The following is a 17,604-nucleotide window of genomic DNA, read 5'->3' on the forward strand; positions in this document are numbered from 1 at the left end:
TGCTTCCCTTCCCTCATGTCCCCCTGAGACCAGAGATCTCTGTATTGTGGGTCTGGAAAAAATCTTCCGATGACGCAAAAATCGTCGTTTTACGTCATCGGAAGATTTTTTGCCCATAGGGAATGAACTACAGCCAGTAGTAGGAGCTACTTCTGCATGTTTTCAACCCGCCCATAGGGGGTTGGACTGTCGCCTTTACACGAAGATTCCCCAACCAAAACAAGCGTCAGCCATCTTGAATCTTCGCTACTGGCTTCTCAGCAGAAAACTTTAGATAGATTTATTCATCCCGAAGGAAATTTTAGAACAACAATTATGTGCATTCAAACTACCGCACACATGAACCACCCGGATACATTGGTACAGATCGGAAAATATGCAGGACACTTTATTACAGACGGAATACTCGACACAGCTTCGCCCGCCTGCTATGGAGACCAGCGGTGTTGCTCGATGCCTCTGGCCGGTAAAGGGACATCATCAGCGGGGAACGTTGAACGAGTTTGCCGGTGGAAAGCTAACGCTAGAGGCCACCTGTTCCATCAATCCTGCTTGCAAGTGTCCGCTCATTAGACAACAAACTGGACTACATCCAACTTCAACAAAACTCCCAACGCGAGTTCAGAGACTGCTGTGTTTTTGTTGTTGTGGAAACATTGCTGTTCGGACTATCCAGCTACCAGGCCGGCTGGTCTGTCGCCAGGTAATACTAGTCGAGGTTGGCTGTGTTAACACGGACTGCCTGCTGCAGAAATGGGGTGCTTGTATCCAACTAACTGCTAACTGCTGGTGGAGTTTGTGACTGTTAAATGCCGACCATTCTACATTCCACGCAAATTTACGGCTGTGTTTATACTCAGTATTTACAGCCCACCAAGCGTTAATGCTAGTAGCTGTGTGTTAGCTGAACTTTACAGAGCCTATAATGTGTGTGCACTAAATGTAGCCTGTTTCGTATGTCGTTTTTATATAATGTCGTTTTTATATATTTTAAATGTTTAACACCACTTGAGCCACAGTGAAACGTTGTTTCGTGTATATGGTTGAAATGACAATAAAACACACTTGAGTTGAGTTGACCGTCTCACTGTCTGTCTGTCTGTCTGTAAACAGTAGGCGTGGCTTGGGAGTAGACGCTAAAGCAGCGAAGCAAGTGCATTCTGTGATTTGGTGTCTTTCATCCATATGAGCCAAAAACACATTTTCTGGCTTTTCTCGGCCTAGAAGCCACCAATTTCTAAAATAATTTCACATTTCTACTACATAAGTGACCCAATTTAAAGATATATTCATCTTTCCAACAGTGAAATATCCCTTTAAGGAAGTCTTACTGTCTTCAGGAAGACAGGAACTTTAGAAGTTGTGATGGCACCCACGCTATACTGCGTGATCCTAAATTCTCTTTCAATTGAGTGTTCATTAAATGCTCCTGTGTAATTCATCATGGTCTCCCAAACCCAAAACTGAGTTTTTCCTTAACACAGGTAGTGATTATATGTAGATCAGATTCAACTTTGTTGTCATTGCAAAGTACAGGTACAAAGACAACAAAATGCAGTATATATAGAATAATATCCAGGGGAAATTAGATTAGAATGGTTGCATTCGAAACTATGAGATGGCCTTAACCAGTAAAACAACATTTAGGGAAAGATAAATGATTGCTAATTAGTTGATACCTAAAACAACAATCAAACAATTAAAACAAAGTCCAGTCTGTTTCTAAAGTCAAGAATGAGCTGTCAAGCTGACCAATCAAACTGCTTTTCAGAATAAGAGTTCTAATTCATTTACAGGCCTGTAATGAGGTAATAGGTTCTGACTTGCTTTGTCACAAAGAACTCCATCCACATTATTTGACAAAGGAGAAGTAAGTAAATGCCACGTAAATGGATAAGCTCAGAGAAGACTGGCCTGTACAAGCCAGAATAATTAAGCAAATCTGTAAACGAGATGAGGGATTAAAGTCATGCTGAAATGGTACACGTTTGCCTCATGGGAAAGGTTTCACCACAGACTGTATAGTTTCCTTTTTTCAAAATCTTTTGTTGACATTGACTACAAAGGTTATCTAAACTTTTGTCATAAAATACTTTTACTCAATCAATCTTTTGTGTCATTGCGTGTTACGGTATTTTCATCAAAAGGAGCCTCTTGTAATTGGATAAGTGGCAAAACTCTTACTGTAATTAACAAACAGAATAGATGTAATTCAGCCTTTGATCTGATAAGTAAAAGTGGTTTTAAGGCACTGAATTAATTAACTTGTTAAATAGCACCTGCCATACTGGCGGATCATTACAATGAAGGCATGTTTAACAGTCAAGTGTTGTAGAAGTTCTAGTCCATATCATAATATCAGTAATAAATTATATTTCGTATTGAATTACAGACAATGAATGTATATAATTATGCATGATAAACACTTTTACATTTGATTAAAATACTGTGTTCATCAAAAAGACATACAGTTACTTCAGCTAAATAGTTCCCTTTTTTCATGGAATATCTGGGATTGTAAATTAAAACAACAGTGTCCTCACCCGAGATAGCCTAGAAATCTAGATGCACCCTGGCGGCAGCAAATATAATTTGCAGCCAGGGTCAGTCTAGCAACTCTCCGTTGGCTTGCTAGCTGGAAAAACCAAATTCTGGTAAGGCCAATCACATCGTGTATAGAGTCAGTGGGCGGGCTTAACATAAGGACGGCAGAGTTGCGACAGTTCCGCGTGAATTCCCTGCTACTTGAAAACAAAGAAGATGGCTGCTGCTGCTGGCGAACAGCGGTCTTTCGAATGGGCTTTAGCCGCAACTCTGGAACACTAAGGAGTTAAGCACTGAAGTCATTCTTAAAAAAGGAAGATGTGTTCAGAGTTTTGCCGACCGGATACGGCAAAAGTTGAATCTATCAACTAGCGTTGCTCTGGTTAGCTATGAGTGCAGAGGGAATTTGAAAGACAACCGTTTATCCCGCCCCTCGGATTGTGCCCTGCCAATGGTGAGTTCCCAGACCCAACATCTTGATGTGGGTCTGGCTTGTCAGGCTACACCCAAGAGCCTTTTGACTTCATCTACCTGCAGCAATTGGATTAACATCAACTAATGCCATTTGAAAGTCAATACTAACTAGAAAATGCATTTCCGGCAGAAAATGCATGTGAATGAAGAATAGTTAAATTGCTAAAGCTAAACTGGATTAATAGCTTAAATCCGTAAGAAGAAGGTGAAGTAGTCAGAATAGCTGGAAAAGTGGGAATTGTTTTAACTAGTATGAATTTCATTGACACGTTGAATAACACCACTAATGTAAAAAAGATGTGGAATAATTAAAGTTTTTTTTGAAAAGCTAATGCTAAACTAAACTAGATTGCTGGTTAAATTGTATAAGAAGAAGCGTTGAAGTTGTAGGACATGTGGAAAAGTGATAATTGTTCTAATTAATATCAATGTCATGTAATTATGTTTCATGTAGGTCACCAACCAAAAAAATATGTTTTACTGTTTATTATATGCATTATTGAACAATGCTTGCTGTTTGGGTGTCTGCAAAAACGTTTTGTATTATGTAGTTACTGAAACGAATGGCTTAAGGGGGTTGTGACCTATGCGATGATACATGCTGTTCCACCTGCCTTTACACCTCAGTACTACAAGGGGATTATCTCAGGATGTTGAGTTGCTCCCTCTTCGTAAAAAGTCCAGCCTGTCACGGCTAAAGTATGTTAGTGAGTTTGAATAGGAACTATTGTTGACTTTCTGTGTGGCTAATTTCTCTGGATAAGCAAGAAAAACAAAAAAAATAGCTGATCCTAAAATCTATATTATCACTAATTTTAAGAAAGCTCACTCATATTTTACTTCAGATTCGGTACAGGTGGAAACAGCAGTTCCAGAGTTACTATAAGTGAAATTGCATGAAGCACAGTACAGTACACTACACAGTTCACAGTCAACATTTTATCCACCACATTTTCCCCATCATTTTTAGGTAACACTAAATCCATAATGCTCTCAAACAGACAGAGACTAACTGACAGCTGCACTCAGCTCCCCAACCGTGCCAACTGAGGTTTCACTGTGTTGTAGGCGCAAGGCTCCCCCCAATAACTTTATTTAAATTGTTTTTCTGCACAAGCCTTTTTGACTAAATTCTGTGAAATCTTGTCTGATATAGTACTAGTGCAGCTGCAGCATTAGTAAACAGTGCTCTGAAATCCTGTTAACAAGTTGTTAGTTGAATCCAAACTAAATGGATACTGAGCTAATCAAATTATATGCGGGCTATATAACCATAGCTGCAGTATCAGACTCCTGGCTGCATTGACAGTGCTACGCTTGGAAAGTCTACTCTGACAATCCAAATCCTAACTTGCAAAGATGGAGAACGGCACAGAGGGCAAGAACTTCTACATCCCCCTGAACAACCGGACAGGGCTTGTGAGGAATCCTTTTGAGTATCCACAGTATTATTTGGCAGATCCATGGTTATTCAAACTGCTGGCTGCCTACATGTTCATCCTAATGTGCTCTGGCTTCCTCATCAACTTTCTGACACTCTTTGTCACAGCTCAAAACAAGAAGCTCCGGCAACCTCTTAACTTCATCCTAGTCAACCTGGCTGTGGCTGGACTGATCATGGTCTGCTTTGGATTTACAGTCACCTTTTATACTTCCCTAGTAGGCTATTTTGCCTTGGGACCCATGAGCTGTGCAATTGAAGGATTCATGGCTACACTTGGAGGTAAACTTGAGGACAATGGATGTTTACGTAATTGCCATTTTCAAATAGATTGTACTGTATATAGTTCTGTCAGATTTTTGTAATACTGAGGTCTAAGTTTATACAACAGATGGCAAGATTTGAAGGTGTTAATGACAACTTCTGTTCTCAATCAACAGGTTAAGTGTCTCTGTGGTCTCTTGTGGTTCTAGCAGTTGAGAGATACATTGTGGTCTGCAAACCCATGGGCAGTTTCAAATTTACAGCCACCAATGCTGCAACAGGTTGTGCATTCACCTGGATTTTGGCTTCCACCTGTGCTGTCCCTCCTCTCGTTGGCTGGTCAAGGTAATTACCATATATGTACGGGGAGCGGCAGAATGGACAAGTCTTTTTATTGGAGCACTTATCACACTCTTGGCAACCCATTTTTTCATCTTGTTCATCCTTCTTATTTGGTCAGCAGACATCACATGTACTTTAATAGGTCCAGTAGGGACACTACACAACCTGTCATAAGATCACACAGGTAACCAGTTTGGCCATGTTATCTACACCACGGAATAAGAAAAGAAACAATAGCACATGTTAAGGTTATCAGATTAATTGCATTTTGAAAACATCCAATATATTTCTCTAGTTCAAAATGGAATTGTTTTTTCCTTGGCCCACGCTACACCCTCCCCTCAAGTTTTATGAAAACCGGGTCGGTAATTTTTCCCTTAATGCTGACTGAAAGACAAATACACAAACATACAAACTGAATCGAAATCATAACCTCCTTGGCGGATGTAGTCTTGCATTGCCAGACCTATCGCCACAGTGTTCTGGAGTAGAATCTGGCTACACCACAGATCATTTTGGGATAGGAGGAAAAAAATGCTCTGACTTGTTTGTATTTCTTTAAACCAATCAAAATTTGTGTTGGGCATCACAAGTTCCGGATGCCTCTGCAAAATAGTCTTGGGAAGGAACTTGTTTGGGTGGAACATTTGCACCCACAAAAGAAACCGCCACACAATATTAAATGAAGTTAACTGTTCACACAATACAGTAACGTGAGCTATTTAAATTAGCTGGATACATGGTTTAACTAACAGAAAGTTTAATGATCCGTCGTGGAACAGACCATATCAGACCACAGAAGCTGGCACCCACATCAGGCCGAAATCAAGCCGCAACATCAGCCCTCCAGTAGTGGTGGGCGGATCGATCCAAATATCGATAATATCGATACCAACGTTGGTATCGATATTGATTAATACCAGTGTAATGAGATCGATACTTTAGTTTTAGTTTCTCTCCAGTATGCACTCCTGCTGTTTCATCAAATAGGCGACCTGGCTGTCTGTGTCTGTCTAAGTGCCGCTCCTATCACAGCGCAGAGCAGGCACACTTTGCTCCTCCTCCCCCCTCTTGTGATTTGATGTTGTACCGACACGTGACTCAGCAGCGCCAGGCAAACAAGCAAGCAACCAGCCAGGCCCGGAAGTGGCCAGCATCACACACACACAAGCAGTACAGAGACGGAGCAGAAAAATGGTAGAGAGGAAGAGGAGCGCTGTGTGGCTATATTTTCAGGCCAAAAATGAAACAACGGCAAGCTGTATAATTTGTAAAAAGGCTGTAAGATACTGTGTTAACACAACAAATGTATACAAGCATATGGAAATTCTGTCCTGGGTTTTAACTTATTAATAATCCAAAGGAAAAATCACAAAACCACTTAAAGGTCATGAGAATTCGTTCAGATTTAGCAATTTGATGATGCATCCACCTTCATTATTAAAAAGTATCGGTATTGTATTGATATCGGCGATACTGGCCCTGTATTTACTTGGTATCGGATTAATACCAAATTTTGCAGTATCGCACACCACTACCATCCAGATGTTTTTGGTCCGCCCCGGGGATGCCGTCCTACACCCCCCATTCCCACCGCCGAAGTAAGTCTGCCAGCGGTGGGGAGTAATGTGGCTATTTCATTAGAACGACATGACATGAATAAACCTTACTAAACGTAACGGGAATAACACTTTAATACATTAACACATCCATGAACACACATTTTAATCTGCAATGGTGGTTAACAATGAAGACAACAACTCCCATGATCCAACACAACTTCACGACATCATCAGAAGTCCGTGTTTACATCCATTGTTTCGATTGAGAGACCCCATAGTGGAAGAAAATTACATATTGTATGTTTATTAAAAACGACTTAATGTATAATGCTTCAAAATACTGGAGAAAATAGTTTTTTTATTTAGATGCAAAGCTTGAATCGTATGTACCTGTCACATTAAACCAATGATTCCTGAAGAATTCCCATTTTGCATCCTTCACATTCTTAATGGCTCGGAAAATGTGTGTGGCTAGTTTCAATGGTACAGGCGTGTTTTTCGTAAATCCATTTCAACCACTAATGATATGAATAAATGACACATGGATTTTGCAGTTTCACATTTACCAAACAAATCAGATTATTTCCTACTGTCTTTTTTAGAATCTGCATGAGAACAAATAGCCATACCAGAGGAAATTGGTTAATTTGTTCTCGGATTTTAATCATTACTGATGAAAGTCTACTGACTGGCATTGTGTTGCATTTGCAGGTTCATTCCTGAGGGTATTCAGGTTTCCTGTGGACCTGACTACTACACTCTGGCCCCAGGCTACAACAACAAATCATACGTCCTTTACATGTTTAGCTGCCACTTCTGTGTTCTTGTTTTCATCATCTTCTTCAGTTATGGAAACTTAGTCTGGAAAGTGAAGGCGGTAAATTACTTAATCTAACAAGATTGCTTTAATATGCAATTTTAGATTTTTAAGCTTATCAATATTAGTAGAGTATTGAATAATGTTGACCTAATTTTCAGGCTGCAGCCCAGCAGCAGGAATCTGTATCTACCCAAAAGGCTGAGAGAGAAGTGACACGTATGTGCATCCTGATGGTGTTGGGCTTCCTGGTGGCATGGACTCCATATGCCAGCGTTGCTGCCTGGATCTTCTTCAATAAGGGAGCTGCGTTCTCAGCTACAACCATGGCTATCCCTGCCTTCTTCTCAAAGAGCTCAGCATTGTTCAATTCTGTTATCTATGTGTTGATGAACAAACAGGTATGATATAACTGATTTAGTAACACTTCACTTTAATACCCCATTTTTAGTGTTATTAAGCAGTAACACAGTGTTATACTGTAAATGTCAGCAGATATAAGGACAAGTTATTAATGTGTTTGCCAATAACTATAACTCATATAGCAGTATACTATACACAGTAGTATAACATACAATATAACACAGGTTTAATCATCTTTAATGATATTCTGTATGATGGCAAACAAACAAATAATGACAATATATATAATAATAATATAATTACAGTATATTTGTTGACAAATACATTAATAAACACCCTAGAACATTACCCTTACAGTTGCTTACAACTACATTATAGTGTGTTGTATGAACCATATATGTATTTTATCATTTGTAATGCTAGAAAAGAAAGTGTTACCGTTACAATTGTTTTAGTTTTTGTTCAGTGTCCAATGACTCCTCATTTTCTAATTATACTTGTACAATGTTTTCAGTTCCGTAGTTGCATGCTGAGCACTACTGGAATGAGTGGCATGGTGGAGGATGAGACCTCAGTATCAACCAGTAAGACAGAAGTGTCCTCTGTTTCCTAAACACAGACGAATCTCAACAACTCTAATGGATTTTATTTGTCCTGGTAAAAAAACACATCAATTGCTCATAGTGTGTTACTGTGGGTGTGTGTGATGTGTTAGCCCTGTGATAGACTGGTGATCTGTCCAGTTTGGACCACACCACTTACCAAATGTGAGCTATAGGATAGGCTCCAGCCCCAACTCCCCACAGGATGAGTGGGTTATGGATGGTTCGTGATATAATAATACACTTTATGTATAGCACCTTTCATAGACAAAATGCAGCTCAAAGTGCTTTACAAAAGAAAATACATTTAATTATGAACAAGGCTGCTAATTATTCATATTATATATATATATATATATATATATATATATATATTAGGGCTGTCAATCGATTAAAAAAATTAATCTAATTAATTACAGACTCTGTGATTAATTCATCGAAATTAATCGCATACATAATTAACGGTGCCTGAACCGATACTTTTTAAGAAAGTAGTGCTGTTGAACGACAAAAACAACCACCAAGGACATTTACAATAACTTCAAATGCACCACGAAGCTGTAGTTTACCAGTTTCATTGAACGCACCGTCTGTGTTGTTTTTCCGACGGCAGCTCGACAGCTGCAGATTGTTACATCCCGCTGTTGAGTCACAGTCCTCTACAGTAAAACACAGTCAAACTTTACACCGTTCAGCGTTAGCTGTCAGCATTTTAACCGTGTTTAATCCAGCTACTAGCTAGCGGTAGGCTAACGTTAGCTGCTGTCGAGTATAGTGTTAACTAGCTAGCGGTAGGCTAACGTTAGCTGCTGTCGAGTATAGTGTTAACTAGCGTTACATGCAATGGTGTTTGTGTTGCCTGTATCGTCTTCAGAGCATCAGAGAGAAGTGCAGACATATCAGTGGCACCAGATTTCAGTAGCCAGGGTTGGCAGGAAGAAGATTTACAAGTAAATGTTCCAATTAATGATCCAGGCAGCACATTCTCGTCTCCCTCCTTCATTTTACAGTCCAATGGTGGCTAGAACAGCTCCGGGTCAAACGTCAATATGGAATGGATTAATCAGCGTTATTTTTTTTTTAACGCGTTATTTTTTCTCAGATTAATGAACCGAAATGAACGCGTTATTTTGACAGCCCTAATATATTTATATATATATATATATATATATATATATATATATATATATATATATATATATATATATATTATATATATATATATATATATATAAAACCAAGTCTTACCCATAGGCAGAACAAACAAACAGAAATTATATATATATATATATATATATATATATATATATATATATATATATATATATATATATATATAAGACTTGGTTTGTATTGTAACAAGACATGTCTCTGTATGTGATACACTGAACTGTCATGCACCAAAGGAAAGAGCAATAAAAAAACTTCTAATTACAAAAAAAATCAGTGCCTTCAGAAAAGACCCACACGACCGCAACTGAAACTACCGGGTTAATGTTAAGGAAAGCTCATAGCCATGGTTAAAGTTTCCTCCCACTGTCCCAACATGCCATCAATACAAAAGTCAGGGGATCTGGAGAGTTTAAACTAAACAGTAAATATCTACAGATACCTTAAAAGGCACGAGGACACAAGTGTTTCTTGTAGTCTACCAAATGCAGATTTGAACAGACTCCAGTCCCCTTGTACTATAAGTAAAAATAAACACCCAAACAATTAAGAAATTAATAGAGGAATAACACTGAACACAAAAATGTATGCAGCATCATTCAGGGCAGAATATATACTTAAATGCATAAAAGCCTACATTTACTCTTACAGCTATCATCTGATGTTTCTAAATTGCATATGTGGTTGTTGTCTGCAGATTTCAGCTGTGGTGGTGATTAAGGCGGGAACGGTCTGAAGGTGAAAGGAATGAAACAAAAGATTACCCTAAAAATAGGAGCGATCATGAGCATGATTTACTGTAATGTCTTCTGGTTTAAACAAATATTTCATTTCATATAGTAAGGAAATTCATTTAACTTACAGTTTAAATGATGTCTCTTAATGGGGAGACACACTTCCTTTCTGCTGCAGTGGGATAGCTCTCAGTCTGCATGCTCCGCAGCGCAGAGGCGGATATGGGCACAATGAAAGGAGAGAGTTAAATGAGCCCGAGTCCAACCCAAGCCTGTTGTATTATGAGAAAAGAAAAGTCTCGCAGACCCTTAGGGCCAGAGGGACACATTTATAATAAAAACAATTAAAAAAGCCTGGATATAGACCTAGTGCCTTATTTATTAACAGCTACAGTACAATGCATGTGTTTGTGCATGTTTTTTGCTTCTACATAAATCGTATAAGTAAAAGCATCCCAGGCATGATGATTTAGTATATTATCCCAATAATGTTTTCTATTATTTTCTATTTTGTCTACATGAATTTAGAATTAAACATCAAACACATTTGTTAAAAGAACAAAAAAGGTTTTATCTTCTCTGTTCAATTACAGTAATGCTATTGTAATAAATAATAAAGATGATAAGATAAAACCATAACTGCATTAAAGCAACAGAATGATACAATACTAAAACAACATTTTAAATGTAGTCAGAGTCAAATTGATTTTATATTATTTGTTAAAAAAGAAAGCCAAAATATTGAATGTTAAACAAAAACAAGCAGCAAACAATGAAAGTTAAACATTAAAATATATTCAAAATATTAAGAATCCACTAACTTGGATGTATTACTAATCATTTATTTGCTAACTATTGAAATGTGTAAGGGGTCGTCAGTTGTGTTTGACATGATTCACACTATGAGAAAAAACTTCAGTTGGTGTGAATTCGCAAAGAGATTTTACGTTTTCTCCAGAAATGTTCAAAATGTTCAACCTTAAGCCTAAGAGACCTGTGACAGACCTTAAAAAGGTGAGAGACCTTAAAAAGAAAAGAAGTCTGCAGTTGACACTTTCATCTGAGTCAACTACTGAGTATTACATGACATTACAAGACTTATTCTCAATCCATCCTTCACTTTTTCAACAATTTAAAGTTGGACTCAAGATCAGCTGCAGAGGGGTTTAACACTGTATTGGAAAAACTACACACAGTTGGTCCTCTCATTCAAAGAAGATGGAGAATGGCACAGACGGAACGTCTACATCCCCATAAACAACAGGATGGGGCTTGTTAGGGGGACTTTACATTATCCACAATACTACCTGGCAGACCCAATGCAATTCAAACTGCTGGCTGTCTACATGTTCTTCCTGATCTGCGCTGGCTTCCTCATCAACTTTCTGACTCTAATGGTCACAACTCAATAAACAAGAAGCTCCTGCAGCCTCTCAACTTCGAGAGCTGTTCATCTTCATCTATAATACCATTCAAATGATATGATCAGATGCTTATTATTTTTTAACATTTGAATCATATTCAAATATTTAATGCTCAAATTCTATTACTATGATTGATATTTACTACACTACTGAGGCTTATGCATTGCCAATGCCACTATGTGGTTATTATACTATATTTTTTTTTCCACTAGAGGGATTTCTAACATTAGCCTATAAGGCCAACTACATCATGGTGCATTGCATTTCTGGCACATTGCTCATAAGGTAGAGAGGATAATATGTAATGATAATATAGTGATACTAATGGAGGATGTGGGCGATTTTAAACTTGTGGGGTTGTAAAGTGACAAAGTAAAGGCCCTGGCCAGCATGCCAGGGAGGGGGTAGGGGATGAACTATAGGGCAGTCACACATCAATCACACATCATGTATGTGTTCATCTGCCACTTCTGTTTCCCAGTTGGCACCATCTTCTTTACTTATGGCAGCCTTTTGCAGACAGTCAAAGATAATAGTCTAGGGGTGAAAATGCCTTGTTAGTTACCCCTACCCTTCAACATCCCACCTTTTATTTAATAACTAACGTATTATCATTTTAATAGTAGTTTTTGACCCTTTCCTGTGCTGTGTTGTGTCTTTGACTACAAACAAATGTGTAAAACAGTAAAACAGCTGCATGACCGCAACTGTACAGCATTTTTCTGGTGACCAACATGAAAAGTGAATCAGAAAATCAGAAAAAGCACAAAACAAAAATCAATTATCTGTATATCGACTAGTCGATCAATCCTCTTATCGTCCACTGTACCACTAGTGGCATACCAGCAGACACTTTTCGGTCTCGGTGTCACTTACTAGTTCCCCCCTTGATTTATTTGGTTTCTGCCCCCAACCACCTTCTCCCCCTACTTACAGTCCCCCATCTCCTGTGATGGTCCCACTCACCCCTCCTCTGGTTTCCAGGCTAAAAGTCCTCTTCAGCCTGACTACTCTCCCCCTCCTCTACCTGTAACCTTGACTTTGTAAGAAGACAGCTAATGAGACTCCACTTAAGCAAGGACAAAGAGAATGTTAAAATAATGAGCATGTAATGTACATTGTGGTGGGTTTAAACACTGAAACGTGAAGATCATTTTCAAATAAACCAGCCTGTTTCCTGTTAGTGTCCCTGGTTAAATAAGCATGGCTAAACATGCTGTCGGCAATAATAAGTAACTGTAAATAAATTAAGTGTCCAGTGATTGTACACCTCCACAAACAAGCTTACCATGTCCATCCACTTATTAAAGGTGTCAACAGTACCAAGGAAACAGAACTTGTACATTCTCATGTCATGTTCTCATGTCTTTTTGAGTAATCACAGTTGTATCTGGAAGATCATGGTAGATGCCTGTATGTTTGTCCTGATCTGAACTTGGACTTCCATTGCTTCTGAACCAAGAAGCTCCAGCAACCTCTTATCAACATCCTGGTCAGCTCAGCTGTGGGAGGACTGATGATGATATTGCATGAACCACCACACATGCATAAAGATACTGTCTATCATTGTGGGGTTTCATGTTTGTGTAAATCAGGTCTAGCGAACCACCACATGAACAACTCTTTCGGTCCTGTATTTCTAAACTCCCCATTCAAGATGAAACTGACAAGCGTGACTCAGAGAAAAAAGTCGCAATTAAAAAATCTGTCTGCTGCAACTTCAGCACCATGGACAGCACCATGGATTTATCAATACACAGTTCGGTTGCTTTCAAACCTAAGCAGTTTGGTCTGTTCTAACCGAACCCTGGAGCATTTTGTCCAATACTTTTCATATAAACCAACCTGTTTCCTGTATGTGAAGTGTCCTTGGGTTAATCAATGCTTACCTGTAATTAAATAAGTGGCAGGTGATTGCACACATCCAGAAACAAGCTTACCATGTCCATCCACTAAGATCTTAACAGTATCAAGGAAACATTTAGTTTTAAAAACATCTTATAAGATATTTCATATGGATTACAGAAAGCAAACTTATTTGTTTTGAAATTATTTTACATTACTGCAAATTATGTAAACCGTGCTATGCATATATTCCTTTCTAGGTATCTATAATACATATTGTATTTCATTTAGTTGGTTCAATGGCTTATTTTATTTAAGTACCCATTTATCATAAACACGTTTCAAGAGTCTTTACAAAGAGGGTCTACTTTTTACCTTCAATGATCAATCTCTGAACTGAGTCATGTATTATTGCAACTGCATAAAACATAAAGTAAACTGAAGCACAGGTGTGCGAATGCAGTTTGGACCAAAGCGCAGTTAAAGACCTGTTAAAGGCATATTATCTTGGCAAAACAAAAACAATTAAAGCTGCAAGCAATGTTGGATGGGCCCTCGCGCCTCTGCGCATGTCGGGGTTACTGGTGGACGCCGCTCCTCCAGACACTGCAAATCTTCAGCAATGAAAAGAGAACTCCCTGCTGAATTCAATGATACCTCACACAAGACTCTACTTCATACAGTTTATTAGCTGTGAAAGGGGTCGTGACCTAAGCATAGGGGTAGGGGAAACCTTTACCAATAAAAAACTCTGCTGAGTTCATTGATACCTCACATAAGATTCTACCTTAAACCGGTCACCGGTTATGAACGGGGGCGTAGTTTAAGCATAGGGGGTGGGCCAAACCATCGACAATGAATACGGGAGGCGTGGCCTGAGTAAGTGGGCGTGGTTAGCGTATAGGGGGCGGCTCAGTATCACATGTAGACCACACATTATAAGTTTCATGTAAATCAAATGATGTTTGTCATATAAGGCTGATTTCCTATTGCCAGCAGGGGGCGCTATGACCAAAAGTCAATTTTTGCCTATAAATGTCCTCAGGCCTGGACCCTTGTCAATCGTGAGAAATTTTGGCCAAATTGGAAAATGTACACTAAAGTTACAACATCTTCTTTGTTCATCAATAAATGCTCAAAATGGCCACCACGCCACGCCCACACCATTGGACGAAAAGTTTTGCTTTTGATAACTTTTCATCGTTAAGGTCTTTAGATGACACAGACCAAATTTGAAGTCGATCTGAGGAAATCTCTAGGAGGAGTTTGTTAAAGTATAGCACCTTGACTTTTAGGCCTACTTCCTGTTGCCATTAGGGGGCGCTATGACTTTGAGTAAATATTGGCCTTTGTATGTCCTCAGGGTTGGACACTTATGAATCCTGAAAAGTTTGGAATTTTTTCCCTTCCCGAAACCGAAAACCCAAGGGGAGAAATGCTGGGCGTGGATCAAACCGTGTGGGAGGTCCCATGCACAACTTAATGTCGACAGGATTAACAAAAACATCTACGTTTGCTCCAAGGTAAGAACACGCTAATGTTAGCTAGCTAGCTAACTCAGCACAGCATTGCTTGGAAATAATGACGGTTCTTTGTTCATAATGCATATATATGAACGTAAAATAAGATGATTAAAGGCAAGACGGAGGCTCACTGACATACTTTAAAATATATTTCAGCATTTTGTTAATCGACGGCCTACCCCTGCGTACCCCAATCCGATCGCGGCTCTCCCGGTGTCAGTTCTAAGGAGGGAACATCAGTGGGCTTGCCAGAGATCTCCAAGGAAAAGGTTGGTATGCAAACTTAATCAGTTCATTAACAGTAGTCACTTATGTGCTGTAATACCTGTTTGCTACTGTATAGACTTTATTTGGGCAGCAAGATTTATTACAGAACACAGTATGCTCTCATGCTTTATACAACGTGCATTTTATTTGTTTCTGGTAAGAAACCAATACAGGATAAAAAAAACAACAAAACAACTGTGTAATAAAATTGTATTCCAGGGGGCTCTCACACGTTAAGTTATTAGAAGGGTTTGTTAAACTTTAACTGTAAAACAGAAGAAAATAACATAAATTAGTAACATTCCATGTTTCCTTTCTCTTTTTTGTCATTTACAGAAGAACACAATATAGGTGACCATGGAGAGGAACTGAGAACTCTGCAGGCCGCATTAGCCAATCACAAGCAGGACATCCTAAATCTGAAGCTTCAACTCAAGGCAAAGGATGGCCAACTCCATCATCTTCAAAAGGAGCTTCAGTTTGCACACACCTCAGATGCTTTAAACCCAGAGATCTTAAACCAAAGCCTGATTATTTCCACTACTGCACAGGGTTTTCTTATGAGCAATTTAACAGCTTGTGTGAATTTTTTAACATTCCAACTGACCCAAGTGTTATGGGCAGCTCTCTCTCAGACCTGCTTGGGATGTCCTTTTCCTGTGTGTCTGTGTTTGTTTGTGTTTTGTCTGTGTTTTTCCGTTTGGAGTACTGGAGGCGTGGTCGGGAGATATGTAGGTCAAGGGGCGTGGCCGCTTCAACCCTGCTCAGCCGATCTTCACAGCTGCAGCGTATCATCCAGAATCACCAGCAATGTTTAACCCGGGGTGATCTTCCTGTCGGCGCCAGTTCGTTAACTACAGCCCATGTGTTCCCGCTCAGTCCTGCTGCTATCTCCACGGTGTCTGCGTGCTCCCAGCCTCACCTACCAGCCTCAGTCTCCACTTCAGGAAAACCACCAGTGATCTCGTCTCAGCCTGTCTCCCCTCGTGTCCCGAAACTGCCTGGACCCTTACTCGTCGGCTCGCCTCCACCTCGGACCATCCAGGAGTTTCCCTGCCCTGAAACAAGCGACTGTGTTTCTCTGAGTATACGTTGCTTAATTAAACCTTTTAAAACTGCTCTACATTGTCTGTGTGATATCTCTGCGTTCTGGGTCAGAACTAGCCCCTAACACCAAGTGCACCACAAACACACATTCCTCTGTCATACAAACGTGTCAATAATGAAATCAAACAACTTTCACTGCATACTCAATTGTTATTCACCTTAATGAAATTAAGACAACATTTGGACCACAAAGACCTAGCCTTCAGATTTAACATCCATTTACAGAGTGTCAGCACACTGATCAACTCCTGGGTGGAATATATGTATGATAGTCTTGGCAAATTCTCTATTTGGCCACACAGGGATGTTATTTCTGAGAACATGGCAGCTAAATTTAAGGAAGAATTTCTGAATACTTTTGCCATCTTAGACTGTACTGAATTTAAGATTCAGAGACCTAGTGTTGCAGTCAGACTTACGCCACCTACAAGTCTACTAACACCCTCAAGTCTCTAATGGCCTGTGATCCACGAGGTGCAGTCATTTATGTGTCTGCCCTCTTCACCGGAGCAATTTCTGATAAACAGATTTTCAATGAGTACAACATCCTTGACATTTTGAAGGGGTACATTCAGTGTGGCTATCTCAAAGTAGGAGATGGCTTGATGGTTGATAAAGGCTTTCTAATAGAGAAGGAAGTTCAGGAGATTGGTTTGCAACTTAACATTCCACCTTTTGTAAGAGCAAACAGACAGATGCCACATGCAGATGTTGAAATGACCAAAAGAATAGCCAAGCACAGGGTTCATGTTGAAAGAGCTATTGCAAAGATAAAGAAGTTTAAAATTGTGTCAGGCCAAATCCCGATTTCCCGGCTTGTGAACCTAAATCAAATATGGTATGTAGTCAGCATGCTGTCTAACTTCCAGCCACATATCATCAAAGATTAAGGTTGTCTGTGTGTAGAAGAACTGAGTGGTCAAGAAAGATCATGCTGACGTGGTGCACTGTCCTGCACTGCCCTCTACATACAAGTTGAGTACATTTCGTATAAAGTACACAATAACGAATATCTACTTTAATACTGCCTCATCTCATTCATTTACCTGATGGCTCAAACCACTAGTGGGTATCTCTCTCCTCCTACAGTTATCTCAACATGGGGTCTGTTTACCAAGTAGCTGA

The 17,604-nt window shown here is 39.4% G+C and overlaps 1 protein-coding gene and 1 long non-coding RNA gene across 2 annotated transcripts; one reads left to right on the top strand and one right to left on the bottom strand.

Moving 5' to 3' along the window:
- Positions 1 to 4,036: 4,036 nt before the first annotated feature.
- Positions 4,037 to 14,432, bottom strand: LOC118495288. Its single transcript, XR_004897640.1, has 3 exons — positions 14,190 to 14,432; positions 5,107 to 5,110; positions 4,037 to 4,047 (listed from the first exon to the last, which is right to left on the bottom strand). It is a non-coding gene; the product is annotated as an uncharacterized LOC118495288 (long non-coding RNA).
- On the top strand, positions 4,327 to 8,491 carry LOC116041698 (green-sensitive opsin-like). Its single transcript, XM_031287725.2, is given in 5 exon segments — positions 4,327 to 4,741; positions 4,900 to 5,068; positions 7,339 to 7,504; positions 7,606 to 7,845; positions 8,322 to 8,491. Coding segments are annotated over 5 exon segments (1,038 nt in total). The 5' UTR covers positions 4,327 to 4,377; the 3' UTR covers positions 8,421 to 8,491.
- Positions 14,433 to 17,604: the final 3,172 nt, after the last annotated feature.

Source organism: Sander lucioperca, chromosome 6 (genome assembly GCF_008315115.2).
Source record: "Sander lucioperca isolate FBNREF2018 chromosome 6, SLUC_FBN_1.2, whole genome shotgun sequence".
In the NCBI taxonomy this organism is placed as follows: domain Eukaryota; kingdom Metazoa; phylum Chordata; class Actinopteri; order Perciformes; family Percidae; genus Sander; species Sander lucioperca.